We start from the raw sequence: 22583 nt of genomic DNA, 5'->3' as shown, positions 1-22583 counted from the left end.
AGCTTCGGTCACCTCCTCGGGCTATAAGCACCATCGTTATGGGCCCTCACCGTACAAGAGGATGATGCAACACCAGCACTGGCCACTGAGAGCACGTAGGGCTGGCACCGGGTTTGAGGCCAGATCACATGACCCGTACACTGACATGAAAGGTCAGTTTGAAGCGAGCGGCACCACAGACCAACCCGCGGATCTACAGCGAGGCTTTTTGGAGCGCTGGCTAACACCGGCTAACGATGGCTAGCGCTGGCTAACACTGGCTAACGATGGCTAGCGCTGGCTAACACTGGCTAACGATGGCTAGGGCTGGCTAACACTGGCTAACGATGGCTAGCGCTGGCTAACACTGGCTAACGATGGCTAGCGCCGCAAACACAGCGGTCCACTGGGAGAACGTCGGCCGCTAACCCACCGGCAAGCCTGAGTAGCGACACAAGTTCGCCCCCGAACTTAATCACGCGCGCGCACACAAACACAGAGACTCCCCCGGGCATGGAAGCGTGTCCTCGACTCAACCTCGCTTTCGCCCGGAACGCGGCTAAGCCCTTCCGTGTGAGGCCGAGCCTCAACACTCGACCCTGCAGACGGTCGGGTCTCCAAGTCGTGAAGATTTAACAGCACTTGAAGCGACAGAGAGAGCATCCGACGGCTCGGTTGTTTAACGCCGGTGGTTACAGGGAGCGGAGGGAGGCAGGAGCGCCTCCTCCGTGCGCGTCTAAATCACGGGGCGACACCTGGAGGACCTGATTTAACATCCTGGGGTGCAAGTTCAACTCAGCGAAACTGGCTTGAGAGAACACGGCGCGATCCATTCTGCCCCGAGAGAGGCGTTCGTGCTCTCCGAAGACACAAACCCCAAACGGGTCACCATCGCAAAGGGCGGGAAAGACCGCGAAACAGCCAGAAACGGAGAAAGGAACGGGGGGAGAGCCGCAGCTAGAGAGGGAAGCACAAAGCAGTATATGATGCTGTTGCATAAGCCGGCCATATTTCCCAGAGGATTACGCGCTTTCCTGAAGGATAATTGTGTAAGCAACGCTAAGCAGAAGCATAAGATTAATGCTAATAGCGTGCGCATTTATAGCACAGACCAGACCAGAGAATCACAACTCTCACTGCAGGCCTTCACAGCCTCAGCACTGACCCCCAGACTGGTCTCACTTGGATCCACTGACTTATCTCACCAGTCCACTGACTTATCTCACCTGGATCTGCTGACTGATCTCACCTGGATCCACTGACTGATCTCACCAGTCCACTGACTGATCTCACCCATGATCAGCACAACAGACTGTAAGCACTCATCATTTATACAGATCACTGTCTGTATCTCACACAGAAACACACAAATCCAGCATCCGTACACTGTTGAATAAGCCAAACACAAGGTCCCCAATGACCATGGAAGGATCTCATTCCAAATGCAAACACAGCATCAGGGCCAGGCTCTGCATCGCTATGGTCAGGCATTTTACAGGCCTTACCAAGGCCAAAGGTCAAACACTCTGTGCCAACACTCCACTTGCCCCCTCTGTGAAACATTACATCACTACTTCACAGAGACTGATAGAGATGGATATAGACAGATAGAGACTGAGTGAGACTGACAGAGATGGATGTAGACTGATAGAGATGTATAGAGACTGATAGAGATGGATATAGACTGATAGAGAGAGATAAAAACTGATAGAGATGGAGAGAGGTGGATAGAGACGAATGGGGGGCAGCGGCTTTCCAACACTCTGCTAGATCAGGCCTTTAGGGGGCAGTAGTGAGACCAACCCTTTCAGTGCAACACCTGCCTGGGGTGGAGTGACAGCTGAACCAGCCAATCAAAGCAGGGCTTCTGCTGCAGAATGCTTCAATTAACCTCTGACCTCTCACCTGACAGAAGCAGGCTAGGGTGGGGTCAAATGGGAAGAAATCCATGCATAGCAAGCCTCAGAACCTGTGATCAAACCTCGGGTCCAGTTCAAATCCAGAACCCAATTCACACATGCAGCACATAGAGGCAGAAGCTAACAGTGCCCAGGGTCACCCTTCAGCAGAGGAGCAACACTGGGCCCCCTGGGTACCCCGCAAAATGAAATATTAATGTGTGGATAACTAAGCTCCGCCTCCTGCTACTCTCCTGCCTTACTCACTGCCCCCCCCCCCCCCCCCCAATGTAACTTAATTAACTCTGACAGCCTGGTAAGAAACAGCAGGGAAAGGAGAAGGGGGGGGGGGGAAGAGAAAAACTGTTGCTAGGCAACATAAAACATCTGTAAGACTTCAGCAACTTATTCAATTTTCAAGATTCTGTCTCCAGGGTTACGGAGAGGAAGATAACATTTCAAGTGGTTTAGGGGTCTATTCTGTTGACCGTAAATTACAAGGAAATTTCTCAGCATCATTTCTCTCTCTCTCTCTCTGCTGTTTCTCCCTCTCCTAATCCAGGGGTGGGCAAGTAGGCTGTATCCATTTCCGAATTCAATACCAGCTTCTGCCCTTGATTACTTAATTTAATCTAATCTTTTGCATTAGCTGACATTTCAGCAAAATGTATTGATAAGCGCATTAGTAACAGCTGGAAACTGCTCTCGTGTCTCCATATGAAATGTTTTTCTGTGGTCTGACCCATGAGTGAACTGTTATTTCCAAACACACACAATCAGTTGATTGAGCCAGGGCAACTGGTGGAAAAAATGTATCTTCATACACACTTCATACATCTACACAAGCTTCATACATGTACACAAGCTTCATACACGTATACAAGCTTCATACATCTGTATCTACACAAGCTTCATATATCAACACAAGCTTCATAAACATCGTCCGTCAGGAAGAGCGCGGTCTAATCTGTGCCCCCACTGAGCAGAATAGTCTGAGGAGAATACTGCCAATTAGCAATTCCTTTCAGAACTGCAAGTGGAAACAGAAACTCCCTCAAGAAGAACAGCTGCCCTCTGCAGCTTACCACAATACACACTCTACAAACCAGAAAGGCTTCTGAATATGATTTTTATTATGTTAGGTTATACACTGAGTACTACTGGAGGTGCCCTTTAGTGGTAGGAAAATGGTGAGCATTGTTGGGCTGAACGGCCAGTTCTCATCACAATGTTATTTTATGTAACGTTTTGTAAATATTTCAATGTATGGCAGCAATTTAGAAATGTGTGTATAAATTATAGGATTAATTCCCAAATTATTGGGAATTACATACTGCAGCATATATGTTCTATAACATTAAAAGAATACACAAAATAAATATATTTGAATGCATTAAGTATGCATTTTATATTGGGCAGGATACCAATTATGGACATTTTCCTAGTCTGCATTTCTATTTCAGTTCTGGTTCTGGAAGCATGCACTGCGTGCCGTGCTGACTACACTTCCAATTTGTTTCAATCTATTAGTTCTGATTGAGCTGTTAAGTACACACCTATCTCTATGTAACATCTCCGCGGTTCGTCTCCTACAAGTGCTCTGTGACAGGAACACACTGTCTTGGAAGCCCTACTGACAATAATGAACACGCGAGCAAGGGTTTCATTCAACAGACTTCCCTCGTATCCGCCGGTCAAAGACATTTTGGGCAGCTCTTTCAACAAAGCCTAATTAGTCGTCCAATGAATTGTGCTCCAGGCCAAAGGAAACATATTTGAAAAACAGCTAATTATTCTTATCCAATTAAGCCGTACACCAATTTTCTAGAACTACCTATTTAACTCCAACGAGCAGAAAGAGTCGAACAAACACGTTCACTTGTAGCACACGCTTGTAACTTTTTACAACTTTGACAAACGCCCTTTCAAAAGTACTCCTTTCAAAAGAACTGAACAGAAGGAACAGTACCTGCCAACTGATTTCACGTCCAAATCAGCACTAATTATCTCAAAACGCATAGCTACATCAATTGACATTTACACGCAATTCTATCAATAAATATTTTGTGAAATACTTTCATTTTAAGATTTTTTAAATCGATAAAAATATTGTCTTTACTTTTACAGGTTCTGTGCAGTGCCCAATGTGGCTTGAACTTTCCCTCAATTAACACAGAGAGGCGACTTAGAATGGTAAAAGGAGTCATTTGATGTGTATGGATGGACCAACATAAATCATAGTTATACGTTGTATCTCAAAGGGGGGGATTCGGGGGGGAGGTTTATATATGTATATAATACAGCTTGCACAAATGTTCATGAAGACATCAAAAGGCAGGAAGGCCACAGTATTCCACATGACCATTAGACGGCAATCTAGAATTAATAAATTATAATTACCCTTTATTGTCAAAATCTTGGCTGTCATCACGAAAAGCCAATTCCTGTCGAACCAGCGAAGAGGGTACGCCAATGAGGCGATTCAGATCCGCCCACATAACTGTGGTCCCGCCCCCATGGCCCCACCCACATAACTGTGGCCCCGCCCCCACGGACCCGCCCACAGGACACTGGACTCGCCCGACCTTCCCCTCGCCATTTCATTATGATTGGAGAGGAGGGCCTCAGACTACCGCACACTCAATCCGTAGTCTGCCCTGTGGACTTAATCGCGCGTTTGCAATGTGGCGACGATGAGCTCCTTAGAATTTTTATGCCTTCTGCGAGCTCTGCCAAAATTACAGACATCATCAAATTCAGTTTCGACCCCTGCAGGCCTGGGGCTGTCAGTATAACACCGCTCCGAATGAGAAAGTTTCTCTTGTGTACAGAACTTCTAAGAACTGTGGAAATAGACAAGGATGAGACCGTACAAGCAGTCTTTAAACTTAGAAGCACTCCTAACATATTATGAGATCTCGTAAGGTCTCATAACAAGCTCATAAGAATTTACACAGAGACGCTATGATCTTACAGTCCCCCAGTTGTGAGTCTGGCTTGATAGAAAAGTGTAGGCCTATCCCCTGAGGCAAAGTGTTAAGTTGCATACAAATGACACAACAAACTTGACAAAAGACCCCTGCTTTGGATTTCACCACATGGCCCTTTGCCTAGAGACTGCTGTGCTATTCTTTCATTACAACCATGTTAACCATAATCTGAATATCAATTCTATTCGTACAAAACAAAACACAAATTAAATACACAATAAAAGCACACAAAAAACAAACCATGCAGCCATACAGCTAACTTCCATAAAAAACAACACCGCATGCTGTAACACTTCTGGAGGACAGAAGCAGCCTTTACAGTATCATAGTGCCTACGCATCTTTTTCACGATATTCTTCTCAAAGGAATGTTCTTAGAAATCATTACTGACATTTACAAACAGATGCCACACGATCATAATCATTTCTTCCAGGAATCTTATAGCTCTTGTTATTATTGCACGGTATCTAAAAGGGTTGGAAAATGTGCTATTTGCAGGTACGTTCCTGTTGGAATCTGGGAGGAATATTACCAATAATGGGACTCTCTTCAGATGTTATTTCTGTAACTCCGAGACCACCTCTCGCTCTATGCAGAGCTGAATTCTTAGTTAAGCATATCAATTCGAATTATTGATTTCACACCAAAGATTGCTTTCCTCCAGGATCTCGCAGTTAAAATGGGCAAATTGGTCCAATTTTCTTTTTCTACATTGCACATTACTGGCATTGTGCCTGAATATAACAACACCGAATGCAACTTGTGACACAATGCACAGCTTTAACACAGTATTAATACATACCGAATGACGGTTGGACTTGCACACGCACACATCAAAACGAAACTAACAGTCAAACTAGTTACACCTCATAACTAAAGCTGAATTGACAACATATAGAACCTGTTACACTGACTGCCTTGTTTTATGTGAGAGATAACACACCATTTCTGTGTCCTTTTGGTTTGGGCAGGCAGAAGACTAACAGGCATACAGTCTTAATGAACCAGACGCAATACTTTCAGGGTACAGGTATATACAGCAGCTAACAGCCTTGGCCATTTAGCAGATTCACTTATCCTGGGCAACTTACACAGCTCTTACATAGCATTTACATCGCATTCATTTATACAGCTGGATATATACTGAAGCAATGCAGGTGAAGTACCTTGCTCAAGGGTACAACAGCAGTGTCCGGGGAATCAAACCTGTGACCTTCAGGTCACAAGACCAACTCCTTACCCATTACACTACACTGCCGTCCCACTCCAATCCTTTATTCTCTATGCGGACCGACGTGCAGGCCAGAACACCAGAGGCCAAGAATAACTCCCAGCCGGCCCTAAAGGGCCTCCATATTTAACAAGGGAGCCACCATGCTCCAAAATACCCCCCTCTCCCCCCCCCCCCCCCCCCCCAAGCCAAGCCAGAACAACAGGCCGCTCCTCACCTCTTCAGGAACAAGTCCCACGCAGGCAAGTCTACCAACAAACAAGTCTGTCACACTTCTAGGATTCACAGCCAGTACCCTATGCAACCAACATTACCGCCTCCTACCCATGAACGCCCCCCCCCCTCCCCGTATAATAGTAATATTCCATTAACAAATGACAGAGCTCATGAATAAGAGTTATAGGTTTGGTGGGGGTGCGCTTATGTGTGGGATCTCCATGTCATTCATGCACAGAATACAGGAATCTACCTAGCAGGCCTGGGCAGGTGGGAGCAGGCCAGGTAACGGGGGCGGGGGGTTGTCTGTGGGGGGGGGGAATTAGCCATGGCCGTGGCTTTGGGGATCCTCCGTTGAGCTGAGCGAAGCCGAGTAAAGCTGGGGGAAGCGGTCTAACCCAGGCAGAGAGCAGCGGGCTACCGGCTAGCAGCACTTGACCTGAGACCAGAAACGCCACTCTAAAACCCCATCGCAGGCTGTTAGCCTCGCGTCGAGTGAGCCACTAACCCAGATACAGACAGCAAGCTTCAGCTCTGTCCTCTGTCTCATCCCTCCCTCCCTCCCTCCCTCCCTCTCTTCATCTCTCCCTCTGTTGTGTCATCCTCACATCCTTGCCGGCTGCTGGTGTACAGTATGGCTAATGAGCAGCTCGCTATACTTGCACTTGAAACCCCTTAATTAGCGGTGTTTCACCCGGAGCAGTCCTGTCTGTGGGCCGGCTTAGGGCTCCTTTAATTAAGGCCAAACAATGCCACATGTGTGCGCCTCAACATGTACTTCTGCCAATCAGGAAACGCCTTACAAACGCCAGCCAAGGCACAAGTCCCGGCTATCAGAAGCTTGTGTGTGTGTGTGCATGTGTGTGTGTGTGTGTGTGTGTGTGTGTGTGCATGTGAGTGTTGTGTGTGTGTGTTTATGTGTGTCTGTGTATGTGCGTGCATGCGCGCGTGTGTGTATGTGTGTGTGCGTGTTTGTGTGTATGTGTTTGGGTGTGCATGCGTGTGTGCGCGTATATGTGTGTGTGTGTGCGTGAATGTGTGTGTGCCTGCGTGTGCTTGAATGTGTGTGTGTGTGTGTGTATGAGCTTGTGCGTGTGTGTGCGTGTGTATGAGCTTGTGTGTGTGTGTGCCTGCGTGTGCGTGTGTGTGCGTGTGTGTGTGAGTGTGTATGAGCTTGTGTGTGTGTGTGTGTGTGCGTGTGTGAGTGTGTATGAGCTTCTGTGTGTGTGTGCGTGTATGAGCCTGTGTGGGTGTGTGTATGAGCTTGTGTCTGTGTGTGTGTGTGCGTGTGTATGAGCTTGAGTGTGTGTGCCTGCATGTGTGTGTGTGTATGAGCTTGTGTGTATGAGCTTCTGTGTGTGTGTGCGTGTGTATGAGCTTGTGTGTGTGTGCGTGTGTATGAGCTTGAGTGTGTGTGCCTGCATGTGTGTGTGTATGAGCTTGTGTGTGTGTGCCTGCATGTGTGTGTGTGTATGAGCTTGTGTATGTGTACCTGCATGTGTGTGTGTGTGCCTGCGTGTGTGTGTGTTTACCGTCACTAGTGCTGCTCCCTGCGTCATGCGCTGTGTTTTCCCAGAGCTGCATATTTCAGCAGTGACTACAGCATGAGTCAGTGCAGAGCCGTCCTCGGCTGCAGAGAGCAGGCGCTCCCTCTCCACCCTCCTGCAGGGCTGGGGCTGAGCTCAGGAAACACAGGCCTCAAACACAACTGTCCAAAGATCACAAACTCAGGCCTACACAGGCCTCACACACAACTTTCCAAATACCACAAACACAGGCCTCAAACACAACTATCCAAAGATCACAAACTCAGGCCTAGTACACAACTTTCCAAATACCACAAACACAGGCCTCAAACACAACTATCCAAAGATCACAAACTCAGGCCTACACAGGCCTCACACACAACTTTCCAAATACCACAAACACAGGCCTCAAACACAACTATCCAAAGACCACAAACACAAGCCTACACAGGCCGCACACACAACTTTCCAAAGTCCACAAACGCAGTCCCTGTCCTCACACACCAACTCTGAGGCCTGTTACCCAGCAGAATGACCCAAGGACTCAATCTCTGAGCTGACCAAGGAATCAAGCAGCATAACATTTCCCCACACACATACGCACACACATACAACCACCACTACCCAAAAAATAAAAAAGTAAAAAACTGCAGGTTCAACCCACCACCCAACAAAGTCTCAAATTATTTTGTCTCCTCTGATTTTCAGTTGTAATTCCTGGAGAGCAAAATATGATGTGATATAAATATGGCCAATTTATTGTAAAAGTAAAGGCCCAGAGAAGAGACTGTTGCGCGCGGCAGCACTATTCAATTCTCTCGGCTGAATGATACTGTTAACGAAGTACAAATTTTCTGGATTAGCTAACAGTGACACAAATCAATTAGAACTATGAGGGGAAAAACAGACAGAGCAGAGCCAAGGCACTAATTATCCACGCGCGCCATATGAACTGTGATTCACATTGTAATCGAGAGGGTCATCGATTTTTGGCTCGTGGGAAATTAAAATAAATAACGAACCCTTTGTCGCGCGGGCCTTTTTTGTCAGCAAATGCGCCTGCGATGTGTGGTCGATCGGTGTCCTCTTGTTCCTATTAAACCGCGTGTTACAATCCCCCCCACCCCCTTAAAAAAATATTGCGAACAGCGCTTGGAGTTTGGCACTGCATCGGCTGTAAGTGCAATCCCGATTATAAATATTCAGTGCGAGTGTTTTTCTTCGCTGCTTTGATAAAGTCATTAACTGAAAGAAGCGTGGAAACTTGCCAGGCCCCCGCACTTTCTTCTCCCTTTTTTTGTGAATGGGAACGCCGTTGTAAAGCCCAGCCCGGCGTCTATCTAGAGTGCTCCCAGAAACATCAAGGGCGATCCCCTTTGCGGTTTTGTTTCCTCTCCCCTTTCAGTAACATTCGTGTGTTTATTCAGAAATGGCAGGACTAAGAGGGGGAATTATTTACGAAACTGGGTATAAAGGGCTTGAATGGTCAAGTACACGCATATTTTACGGAAATTTCAGGGCTAGAAGTGCATCCAAGGAGAAGACGGCCTTCCCCCGTTGCATAAACCGCAATATCACCTGACCGACCCCTGGAACATCTCGGCTCAGTGGAACAATGAATGCAAGTTTACCGCACCTGGCTCCCGTGCATGCTCTCGTGCACCGATTTACGTGCACGTATGTAGCCTACAACGCACGTTCGCCGAACCAATCTGACACACCTCAGCACGTCATGAAGACAGCCTGCGAGTTCCCAAAACTGAAAGTTGGATTTGTCTCAATAAAACAGAGCGCAACAGTGGGCGAGTCATTCGTACTTCCTTCATCTGAATAATTTTATTTCCTCCGAGTGATTGCCTTCCAGGGTGCTAAGTGTTCGAATAAATTGCTTTTTGATATCACACAGTGGCACTCACATTAATCCAGATCATAATAACCGTCTATAAGATATTCTCTATCATTTTCTCCCAATGATTTTATTTTCGTCTTGCTTTCCATTACATCTCTGTGACACTACTCTGGGAGTATTTGTGTTAAATAATCCGAACGTCTTCCTCAAACGATGTACAATTACCATCGTGTTTTCCTGTCTGCGAATAACTGCTAGAATGTGAAGCTACACACCGAGAGCGTCGTCAAGTAGCCTAACTTTCAGCAACTTGTCACGTTAAGTAGTCAATCTTTAGCAACGCGTTTCTTTAACATTAGGGGGAAACACACACACACACACTCGGCTCACACGTGGAGGTAGTCTACGTTAAAAACAACACTTTGACCATTCTCTAGCTGTTACACTGGTACAGACAGGAATGCTCTACAATAGCTGACATTCTTTTGTTCGTTTAAGACATCGCACGGCAAGGTAGCCAGGCTATGTTCTGAGGAAAAAATAAATAAAATGCTACTACATCATAAAAAATCGTCATGAAAACTGCAAATGAGCGCGTAAATTCTTTGTGGACATATTTCGCCCATTGAGACCAGTTCAGTGCGCTGGTACAGTCGGATCACTGCCCCCCGTTAATGATTAGCTAATCACGACACAGGCAATTGGTTCACCTTTGCACCGCAAGCACAAAAATATTCAAACCGTGGCCCCTTTCGGCTTCTTACTGGAGGATCCCACTTAGCTGCTCGTTTTGATTTGCACGCTTTATCTGCACTAAACAGTGATTTGCTTTACTGTACCAGGGAGAAGAGGTTGGAGTGGCAGTCTTCAAGACTCGCCCCGTTAGCCACCCAATTCGCTGCTGTAGTCATAATCGTCCGCCGACCGGGTTGTCGGTACTAGTCATGTCGAAATCCCTGTGTCGGTACCAAGACCGAGTCGCGGTGGAGAATTGCTTCGTTCACACGTCAGCCACGGTATCTGTCGCCAAAACACGAAATAATGACAGCCAGAGCAGGACTGAAAACTGAAATAAAATTCCTCCACACCAACGGCGAAAATAAAAATCGACAGACAATTAAATTATGATTCCCCGATCGTGTCGGTTTCCAAAATGAGATGCAAGTGTATTTTTAAGGGTAACTAATAAGAGCGATCTTCAGCATTTTCCGATCTTGCCTCCGAAGCAAATGAGTTTATTTTGTAAATCCGAGCGTGTGGAGATTTTTTTAAATCTCAGAATCCTGATCAGTTCGGTCAGACTCGCCAAACACATGCACATCAACATATCATTGTTTTAATCCATGTAGGGAAAATACCACAGTATATCCATGGCAGTCTTCGTGTTGTTATTTTATTGATTAAATAACAGTAGCTGTAATCCACACGCTGTCTTTTCGTGTTTCCTTCCGAAAAAAAGAAAATGAAACTGATCAACAATTCAAGTGCAGTCCCGAGGTTTTCAGAACTTCATACACAAAAAGCACATCGCCAAAACAATGTCTGTCATTATATCCAACAATAAATCGACCACGCTGTGTAAAAACGTTGAAGACGTAGTCCTATATCATCTCGAAAGCAAGAGATAAAAAAACGGAAAAAAAATCGAAACCGCCAGAGCCCACAGTCTTATGCACCAGTTGTGATAGTTTTCGAGAATTGCAAGTGCTATAAATAGTATATCTTTCTTACCACCGCCGTTCCCTAACTGTAGTAGCCTACACTAGAGGCAACAGAGAACAGGAATGTTTTAATCCCCGTTTCACTTTGCAAATAACACCAGGCTGCATACAAAAATAGAAGGTTGTCTCTTCCGTTTTGTTAAGCGAGCGAAAAAAATGTCCTAGCCGCCAAACGTTATTGAATGTTCAATATGTTCACAGTTCCTGAACAAATGAAAAAGTAGCCTACTGTCAGTCTATCATCACAAAAACAGCAGCGCGTTACACAAAACACGGGTTTTAAAATCCTTCCTTCCTCTGTTTTATGTCATTACGAAACGTCCTTTCTCAGCCATCTGAACGCTAAGGGTTCTCGAGCTTTAACAATAGCAATATGTTTAATAATAATAAGAGTCACGAAGTCGATGATGACAGTTCAGCAATGGTGGCAATCCTCGCCTGGCGTTATGATTAATAAATATAAATTTAGCCAGCTAGCAAGATAGCTGACCAAAGCTTAAACCACAACCCCGAAAACGGCTGACTCGCGATTCGCGTCTTTATCCCTTTAAAAAAAAAAATCATGAAAATACAAAAAAAAAAAAAAAAAAAAAAAAAACGCCCTCTGAAAGTCAGGTTTGTGAAAATGCCGATATGCCCGCTATTGTAACCAACGGGCTTCGGAACCTGTGAGTCCCTAAACTGGCATTGTTTATGTCTCGGTGCCTTTCATCTTACATTCGTGAGTGAATGTGTGTGTATGCATGAATATGTGTGACTCTCACTCCGAGCGCGTGTGTGTGTGAGACTGCGCCCACAGCCGCTCGCACTCCGCCAGCCCACCACGCATAGCGATGTAATGGCGGCAGGCGAGGCTACGGGAGGGACTCGCTTTCCCGTTTGGCACGGAGCACTCACGTGATCAAAGCGAAAGGATTACGGCAGCGTTCCGGGATCCCAACACCAGCCTCGCGGCGGCGCTAGAAGCGCTCTCCGGCGCTGACCAGCATCTTCTTGCGAGATATTATTGTTCCCAAACGCATGCTTTTACACAGTGCCTCTCGCTGTTTTCATTGTCAGCGATTTTAATGTGCGCTACAATTTTTAAATTGTACCAATAAAATTTAATGTTTATACTGAATTAAAGAAATAAGTACTTGTCCTCGCTAAGTGGACGTCTGTGTATTATTTCGAACAAGCTGTAATATAAACATATTTTAGATATAGGCTATTTCCCGAACCAGATAATAAATATGTCCTCATATTTCCTGCTACACACTCAGCTACATTGAATTAATGAACTGTTAAGATAAATGTTTGCCTAGACAGCACTTTGATGTAGTAGCGGAATGAGCCAGCACTTCCTGGAAATAGTCAGTTGCAGGTTTGAATTCCATCGGTGACTTACACCATGTGAGTGTTTTAGTACTTGTCTCGTGTTCCTATCATGCAGACGATTAAGAATTGTTTTACTTTATCATGGTTTTTATCTGGAAAATATCACCTACTATTATTATTATTATTATAATGATTATAATTATTATTATTATTACAGTGTAGATTTTAACATTCATATGTACACAGACTTGAAAACCATTCATGGATGATTGATAAGCCATTGGTACCAGGCTGACACTTGAAGCAGGGTGATTTTTAATTCTCAGTAACCATAAAAGGCAATTTTTAAATTGTCAAGGGCATCCTGTGTAGTTGAGAAAGTCTGGCGTTCTGTTCTGGGGGGTATTTCACAAAGCAGGATTGCTGCTGGATAACCGCGCTGAGCAAAACCAGGAACAGCTCTTTTTTGCTTCAGTCCATGTTCCAGATTTGGCAAGGTTTCGGGTTTTACACGGCGCAGTTCTCCAGGTAACTCAGGGATCCTGCTTTGTGAACCAGGGCCATGTTCAGCTGATTTATCTTGTGTTGGCAAAGTGGTGTACTTAAAAAAGACAAGTCAAAGACAAGAGAGCTTGATTTTGATTATTTTCCTCTCTTTCTCTCTCTCTCTCTCTGTCTATCTATCTATCTCTACTGCCAAACAATGGTAGGTTTGGCCACATCAATCCATTCACAGGGAGTGCTGGTGCCTATCCCAGCGTGCGCTGGGCGAGAGGCAGGAATAAACCCTGGAGAGGTTGCCAATCTATCGCAGGGCACACACACCATTTACTCACGCACTCATACCGATGGGCAATTTTAAGTCTCCAATTTGCCTGTCTTGAACTGTGGTAGGAAGCCCACTCAGGCACAGGGAGAACACGCAAACTCCACACAGACAATTAAACAAAAAAAAAACTAAGAAAGATATTAATCAGAAGTGAGAGTGAGCTTAGCAGGTATCAATCTCCCAGCTCAATGAGCAAGACAGAAGTCACTGAGCTTCTTCGTCTCCTGTTGAATACATTTTGAGGCCTTGTATTATCCAAAGTAGGACTGTAATTCCAACACCTCTGTCGAGAGGTGACTGTGACTTACGCTGCATACATTCATCACCTTTCCGTGCGCTGTTTCCACAGGTACAGGAGGTGACTTTTATGAAAATGTACATAAAGTAATAAAACGTTTGGCGACACAGTTTCGCTTCAGCTCTGGAACAATTCCCAGGACAGGATTTCCCACCCGTGGAAACCAAGCGTAAAGTTGATGGGAGAGCAGTGTTGGGTTCCAACACCAGAATTCCAAAATGCTGGGTGAACTGACCAGACATGGGGGACCGACACCCCCTTCAGGGCCTTTACAGCCAGCGTTCCAACGTGTTGTTCGCTGGACCATTTGTTTTCATGCATTTTAGCGTTCACAGGGGCGGCAGGTCAAAGGTCACACTTTGCCGATCACACGGTAGATGACATCGCCTCCTAGGGTCAGAACCAGGCGCAGCACAATTTCCTGTCACTCGGGGATCTCGGTCTTTAGCTCGGTCAGCCAATCACAAGCCTGGGTGTGCAGGGATCTTGGTCTTTAGCTCAGGCAGCCAATCACAAGCCTGCATGTGCAGGCATTTCGGTCTTTAGCTCAGGTAGTCAATCACAAGCCTGGGTGTGCAGGGATCTCAGTCTTTAGCACAGGCAGCCAATCACAAGCCTGGATGTGCTAGGATCTCTGCCTTTATCTCAGGCAGCCAATCACAAGCCTCGGTGCACAGGGATCTCGGTCTTTAGCTCAGGCAGCCAATCACAAGCCTGGATGTGCTAGGATCTCTGCCTTTATCTCAGGCAGCCAATCACAAGCCTCGGTGCACAGGGATCTCGGTCTTTAGCTCAGGCAGCCAATCACAAGCCTTGGGCGTGCATGGGTAGTGAAGCTATCCGCAGAGTTACCCGCACAAAACATGGCCGCCCCTTAATCATCCACATTATGATAAATTAACAAAAAAGTCTTCCTGTTTTTTATTTTATAAATGTATTTATTCATTCATTTATTTATTTGTTTATTTATTTCATTCCAGAGACTAGTTTGATGTAAAACAGAATAAAAATAAAAAGAATCTGTGATCCAGTGAAGCTCTTTCCTTCAGCTGAAGGTGGTGTGTGAGAAGAGGAGAAAGCGTGGTGTTTATCTGAGCGGAGTTTCCTGGAGAACGGGCGGCTCCGGAGAGGCAGGGATTGTCTGCATGGTGATGAACTGGGCCTGACAGCCGTCCATCCGTCATCTCGCCCTGGAAAACTGCGTCGTCGTTCAGCCGTCACAGGGTGCTCCGTTCCATCACCGCCCGAAACGCTGCGATGGTCAGAGCTCTGCTGCCGCTCTCTCGGGCGCTGACATCACTTCCTGGTGTCCTCTCATACCGTGCCGCCCTCTCTGGTTCTGACATCACTTCCTGGTGTCCTCTCATACCGTGCCGCCCTCTCTGGTTCTGACATCACTTCCTGGTGTCCTCTCATACCGTGCCGCTCTCTCGGGCGCTGACATCACTTCCTGGTGTCCTCTCCTACCGTGCTGCTCTCTCTGGTTCTGACATCACTTCCTGGTGTCCTCTCATACCGTGCCACTCTCTCTGGTTCTGACATCACTTCCTGGTGTCCTCTCATACCGTGCCGCCCTCTCTGGTTCTGACATCACTTCTCGGTGTCCTCTCCTACCGTGCTGCTCTCTCTGGTTCTGACATCACTTCCTGGTGTCCTCTCCTACCGTGCCGCCCTCTCTGGTTCTGACATCACTTGCTGGGGCTTGTTCCAGTCGCTTATTTTATCCATCCTCGGTCCTTGCCGGACCCAGAAATCGATTGAGGTCGCCCATCTTCAAGGTCACCGCACACCGCTCTCTCTGGCCCTGTCCTCACCTCCTGGTGTGCTCGCGTATCACGTGGAGAAAAAAACAGATCGTTCGCCGTAGCGTCCACGCGGCGTAATGGCTGCCGTGCCAAGCTTCCAACGGAAAGGTTGAGGCTCTGACACCGATTTGGGGCGCTGCTTATGTAACCTTGAGCGAAGCACTTCGTCTAAATTGCCTCAATAAATTTCCCTCCGTGTAAATTGATAATATGCAATTTGCCTTGGATAAAGGCACCCATTAACGCCGTAAATAACACGGGTGTTTGCAATGTCCGAGAAGTCCATGACTTGGCGACACGAGATATTGGCGGCGGTCTGAAGGTGCGACTCTTCGTACTTAGTGTGATTAAAACCATTTGTTCTTATTTATCTATTTCAAAGTCCCCCAGCAAAGGCCCATCTGTAAGCCTTCAAGCATCCTTGTCCTAATGTGAATTATTTTTGTCTCCAAGCAACCACATAATTATGTTTTTTTTTCTTGAGTTCTCATTTCATGTTTATGAATCATAACACATGAACAGACAGGATCAACATTTGGCTAAATATAAGAAATCTTAGTTCAGTTTCGCCACATGCATTTTGTATGAAGGCAAACTAAGGTCTATTATGTATTTTTAAAGAAGAAATTCTTTTCAGGTTAAAATAAGCTTCCAAATATTTTTTTTAATAACAATGAGAAAATTTTTTATTATTTCTGCGTACTTTAGGATATTACTAATAGTGCTTTTTAAACACACACACACACACAAATGTACATACAGATGAGTGACAAATTAAAGGAAAAACCTGAATAAATGAGTGGAGAAACATAACGAATGCAGATGCTTCCATACAAGCGTACTGTATGATACGCTTAAGCAATTAACATCCTATGATGATCTGTGGCATGTATAACAATTCTGAGCAGGTCCAGTTGACCTCGATTCTGGATCAAGATGGAAAGAGAAAAAGATCAAAGTGACTTTAAAAGAGGGTTCATTGGTGGGGCACGGATGGCAGGAGCTTCAGTCACAAAGGCTGCTCAGCTGGCTAGTGCTTCAATAGGCACAGTGACCAAAGTGACATCTGCATTTAAATCTATGGGAAAGACATCAGTAGATAGGTCAGAAACTGTGGTCGAAAGCACATGCAATGATGTGATGCCCATGCGTTTGTGCGATATTAACGCAAAGACAGAAGAAGAGCAGCTCAACCTCAGGAGACTGGGAATGTCAATGCAGGACGTGATCAGACTGCATTGATTTGTAGTGATCCTTCCCTCTAATGGGACCAAAACCTTGCCAGAAAAATGCCCCCCCCACAGTATAACAGAGCCCCTCACTGTAGGGTCAAGCATTCAGGCCTGTACCGTTCTCTTATATATCTCTCTATATATATATAAGTGCTTAAAATGAAACATTTTCATTCTGCTTCTCTTGCACATGTCCGTCTGGTTGAATATGGGTAACGACCTTTAGCACCGCCCACTTGCCCTGCTCTGCTATGACATAAAAATCTCGTCAAGGCCCACTCACTCTGCCGAAAACCCGCTCCGTACCAGCGTCGCTGTTTCAGACGGCCTTATCGCTCCATTTACCTTCCTCCTCTGACACGCAGTTATTCGACATTTCGCATTCAGAACGCTGCGCTCGCCAGTTGCCTGAGAACCTGAAAAAAAAACGTCTGTTGAATAGGGTTATTTATGTACGACCATGTCAGACGTACCGCTGTTGTTAGGACTTTTGGGTATTGGGTTGCACAGTCGCTCTGGCACCGTCAGAGTCTGCAGCAGAGTTTTTGTGAGGGAAGGCCTGGTCTGTGTTTGACATTTTGACTCGCTCACACTTGAGTTTATAGGGGCTTAGTCTGGCCTGAACGCTTTCGCCGGGGAATATCTGTTATCAGCCTTACAAGGAAGGAACTTTTTTGTTTTCGGTTCATCGGCATTCAAGTAGGATTCCCCAGATCATATTTGCCCCGGACAATCCAAATATTTTCAGAGCACACCGTGGATCAGAGAGACAAAATACTGGCGTGGCGACCGAGATGTTTGCCTGCGTAAAATGACACAGGCGCTGTTTTGTTTTTTTTTAAACGAAGGTTGCGTGCCAGCAGAACAGAAGACGCTAATTCTCTCAATGCATCGCTGCGTTAGGTCACTTCTTACTGAAGAAGGAGGTTCCCTTTTTGCCATTCCAAAGCAAATGAAATCACAATGAAAGCAACCGTGTGAACAATGCCATAACGGGTGAAGGCAACGTGTTCGCTTCAAGACTGAATACCCTACAACTCCAAATGTTATCAGGGAGGTCAGAACAGTCACTACTGAGGACATCACATCGGCTGTGAAAACATCATTTTCAGATTCAAAGCTCTCAAAATATTCTCAAGAAAAAGAATTTTCTCATTTATAATCAAGATTGTGGTGTAAATTTAGTCCTGTTGCCATCCAAATAAATCATTTTAAGTCATTTAGACAGAATATTTTAATTAGTCATCTCACGGGACTCATCCCAATCCATTGTGGCACTCTTCTCGACGACGCCGTTTCCTGAAGACGGACCCCGAGGAGGAGTCACTTGCAGAACAAGAGCAGCAAAGCAAAATGAAGTGTGTGTATGATAATGGGATATGGTGTTAGAAAGAGGCTCTGTTGAAAGTTAAGCCAATAATTGGTGCTTGGGATAGAGAATGGGGGAGGTGCCGTGGGGGAGGGGGTTGGGTTGGGTTGGGTTGGGGGAGGAGGGGGCTTCCATAGAATCTGACGGCAAGAAACACACTTAAAAAAATAAAGTAGCTGAAGATGCTCTTGTCCAGTATTGTGCCAGAAAAAGTGTGAATGTGTGTTAGAAACACCCACTTTATCCAGAAGCTTCCCCCACAAGTGCCTCAACTGGAATGAGAAAAAAAAAGTCTGGCCCTGAATTAGTTTATGTGATACTTGGTATGCATCATTTTTTAAACACATCGGCCTCTATTTGGACTAGCTCCCACAAATTCTGTCCACAGCTTTTTTTATATAGGTGGATCTTCCAGTAACTTATTAACTATACATTTGAACAATTGTCTCTTTACCCCCAATTCCTCGCACAACATTGTTTCAGAAACAGAGGGTAAAGTGAACAAAACAAAACAAAACAAAACAAAGCAAAACAAACAAATAAAAAAGAAACACTTGGTTACATTTGACGGAAGCTTTAGCCAGAGCCATGGTTTCGTTTAGTTCACGAACAGCTGTCATCAATATTATTATCTTGAAAATTGTTACTAATATGTCTTGCTACACCCAACCAATGTATTTGCATTTAGGACCATCGCAAGGCCATGGCTGCAGCTAAGTACCACAACACTAACACGTAAACACTGCGAGGGGGGGTGGGGGGAGTGGGGGGGGGACCTGTTGGCCCACTTGTGGCCTTCCATACGAGGCGCAAATCAAAGAGGGATGTGGCCATCGGAGTGACAGAAGAACAATGGCCCCATTTTCCAACCCTTCTGAACACCCCCATCCATCATCAGCCCAGGAGATTAATTCAATTCATCAGCTCAGTGTCTCCACCGGGGCCCCCCACTACCGCCCCGTATCGCTCCGGGGAGACTCCTAATAAATGTTTGTGCATTTCGTCCGAGGACCCGCCCCAACTCCGTCCCCCCACCCCCCGCCCCGCCACCTCCCCCCCCGACGCCCCGACCTGCCAATTGCGGCAGAATTCCAATTATTCCAACGCCAGAGATGGGGGGTCGGGGGGGTCGGGGGATGGGGAACTATCAGCCGGTGGGAGAGAGAGACTGGGTGAGCGACAGGAGCATGGGGAGGAGGAGAAAGGGGAACACCAGGGGTCCCAGAAACCTGAGATGGTCTACCATCAGTCCATCCCACTGCTTCCAATGATCCAGGACCTGACAGAACTTACCCCTCAGATATTCCACACTATACTGGCAGATATTACGATACATTACACACTGCACTGGCAGATATGGTATATTACACACGGCACTGGCAGATATTATGGCATATTACACACTGTAATGGCAGATATTATGGTATATTACACACTATACTGGCAGATATTACAGTACATTATGCATTGTGTGGATTCATGAAATTTAACTATCCAAAATTGATTGGTCTAGACAAGTTAGTGATTAACAATCTACACTTGCACCGACCATTTTGGGATTCGTAACGGCAGGCTTAATAGTCCTCTTAGTCCACCAGTGAAGGGGAGCAATATTCCCACCACCGTGACATCACTCCGTGGCAGCGAACATACTTCCAACACGCGTGTCCTCCAAGCTACCAGCAGGCATCCACAGATTGGCTACTCATCAAAAACGATGATTCCAGAAAACGGCATGACGGCACTTAGAGGACGACATCCGAACCCAACGTCTCTCACGCGCGCTTGCTTTAATGCAACACGGGGCGCGACGCGACCTTCGTGTTCCGAGGTGATGTCATCGTTAAAACCCTCGCCAGTTGGCATTTTTTTCCCTGACAGATTAGACAGCTCCTTGGGACACCGCAATCAACATAATTAACATATGCGCGGAGACCCTTTTAATTAAATGTATGTTTTTAAAAGCTTGAATTATTTAAAGTACACCATTGGAGGAGATTGTCTTCCTGTTGCATTGAAAACAGCTATGATTCAGTACAGCTAGCTGAATCGCATGGGGATTCCTACACATTCCTCCGCAAATCCCAACACATTAGCCATCACTTGACAATGATTTTAAGTGCTGATAAAATACCCACGTCTCTAAATCGCAAGCACTTTATTTAATTTGCATCTCCCTCTTTCACGGCGCCTCAAATTAAAGCTCGTTTCATTTGCTGTGCCATTTTCTAAAAACCTGGCAGTCGTGTGAGAAAACAGGGCAGGCGTTCCAGCATGTGTGCTTCTCAGCTCCTGGGCGAACCGAGACGAGGTGTCCTTGACGGAACCGCGCTTGGTCTGGAGCCCAAGCGCTGCTCTTCGCTCCCCCTTGTGGCGGCTTTGAGTCATGACTGCGTGAAGGTCAGCGAATCAAGGGGATTTTATACCTCCAACTGAAGCATGTTTAATATTGGTATTCAAGCGCATTCCTTCCCCTTTAAATGCTTCGAATTTAAGATTTCGCCGTGTATGAGAAATTTCACGTGGGACAATGACACATTAAGTAATTTACAGTTTGAACAGGAGCAGTTCCTAAATGCTACTGTAAGTTTAGGATACAAAGGTTTCCCCAAGGCGCTGATCCTGAAATCGTCTCTTCTGATCCCCAGCCGTTTAATTCAAAAGGCAGAAACCGATCTGGGATGTGTGCCCAGTGCACCTTTCCTCCGTGTGTTTTATGGCAAGGTAAACTTACCTGAGGGAAAGAAAAGAACAAACGAGCTGGCTTTATTTCAAATCCCCAAATCCCCCACGGTAGCGCCTCCATTTGCCATATGCTGCCAGAGTGTGTGTTGTCACAACAGGGCCACTGATACGCGTCCTCACCGCGACAGCGAGAGATCGCGGCTCGCGCGCGTTCGGAACACTCGAGGTGACGACGGAAATGTGATCACATTTCGAAATGACTTTTTTTTAAAAAAATTTATTGCATTTATATAAATTTGTATTTTTATTGAGTTTTAACTTAGATTCTACTCCGACTCTCTGTAGATGAGATGCAGTAGTGCAGTAGTTCCCCTAAATTATCGCGAAAAATGGTCAGCTTCCTTTGGCAATGGTTCGCCGCAAAAGTGCCATCTTTTTCTGCTGTCGTTTTCACCACCTTGCAAACCACATTTCAAGTTGTTTCCTGAGACGAACCACGCAGACGCAGATTGGCAGAATAACTGTTTAATTCTGCTCCACAAAATAAATACTGCTAGTTTCTGTACACCACTTTTAAAAATGTTTCAGAATGAAGGGGCAATTCAACCGAAGGGTACTCTGAAACATAACATGGCACAAAAACATGCATATTTAATAAACTGAACAACTTTTTTTAAATGTACTCCAAAGTGGACATAAATGAAAAATGTTACAAATTTAATGAAATGCAAGTGTTTCAAATCTGTTACTGGGCAATGTTGGTCAGCATTGTTTGAATCGCCACAAGTTCTTTGATCCCTAAAACACACATCTTAAACAATGATGTAAAATACCTGTGGAGACAAAACAGCCATGTTCATAAAAACAAAAAGACTTTTTAAAGAGACATTATTCAGCATAGCCAGAGCACCGATATGACTTGCACATCTAAACACTATAGACGGGGACAATTAAAAATACGATAACAATCGGTTTCACAAAGAGTGACACGAAAATTCTACTTCCTGTTTCTGTTTCAGAAGAGGAAGCAGAACTCAGATTTTCCCTTCTACAGTACTTAAAAAAGGTACACAGCATATTGCACTCGTACAGGATATGGCTTTTCAAACTCTCTGCTGTGCATTGCATCTTTATTGCAGGTTTCACAGTATCAACTGTGGTGCGCAGACTACCCGAGCGGTTTTCCCCCAATTTGGCTCGTTACAGTCATTTCCTGTCTCAGCAGGAAGTTATTTCCCTCCTTTACAGCACAGGATAGCTGTGCTTTAACGTGAAGTTCACAGAACGTTAAACTGCGCTGGCTTGGACTAGCCGTGCGGAATCGAAGCCCGTGACTTCATAACAGTGTTTGACATACAACAGCCCCGCAGGCGGCCTATAGCAAAAGACCGCAGAGAGGCCGCAAAATCTTCTGTACAGCGACCACAAATTTAGCCCTGTGTGCTCAACGCTGACATTTTTGTCTCTGCCGAAAAGTTTTTCTGATTGGCTGGCTCCTTGTGCATTTTTTTTTAAATGAAAGGGCGTGGCTTAAAAAAATTACATCCATACCGAAACACTGTGATTCAGAGCGACCGGGACCTCGTAATTACGAGAAGCAGGGATCGGAGGAAGAAGCGGAACTGATTGTCTGGTCAC

General features: G+C 45.6%; 2 protein-coding genes across 4 annotated transcripts in view; both read right to left on the bottom strand.

Annotated features, from left to right (window-relative positions):
* Nucleotides 1-12178, bottom strand: part of LOC118212666 (mediator of RNA polymerase II transcription subunit 13-like) — a 78210-nt gene extending 66032 nt beyond the window's left edge. For all 3 annotated transcript variants that reach the window (XM_035390817.1, XM_035390818.1, XM_035390819.1), the window contains exon 1: nt 10529-12178. In XM_035390817.1, coding sequence (XP_035246708.1) covers nt 10529-10600 — 72 coding nt within the window. In that variant the 5' untranslated portion in view covers nt 10601-12178. The remainder of the gene's footprint in view (nt 1-10528) is intronic.
* A 9276-nt stretch (nt 12179-21454) lies between these two features.
* Nucleotides 21455-22583, bottom strand: part of mtfp1 (mitochondrial fission process 1) — an 8219-nt gene continuing 7090 nt past the window's right edge. Inside the window, exon 4 of the mRNA XM_035392173.1 lies at nt 21455-22583. This exon is cut by the window's right edge and continues 1596 nt beyond it. The gene's annotated coding sequence lies outside the window, so the exon portion shown is untranslated.

Source organism: Anguilla anguilla, chromosome 14 (assembly GCF_013347855.1).
Source record: "Anguilla anguilla isolate fAngAng1 chromosome 14, fAngAng1.pri, whole genome shotgun sequence".
NCBI lineage: Eukaryota > Metazoa > Chordata > Actinopteri > Anguilliformes > Anguillidae > Anguilla > Anguilla anguilla.
Note: the sequence above shows the minus strand (reverse complement) of the source record. Positions and strands in the feature narration are given on the sequence as shown.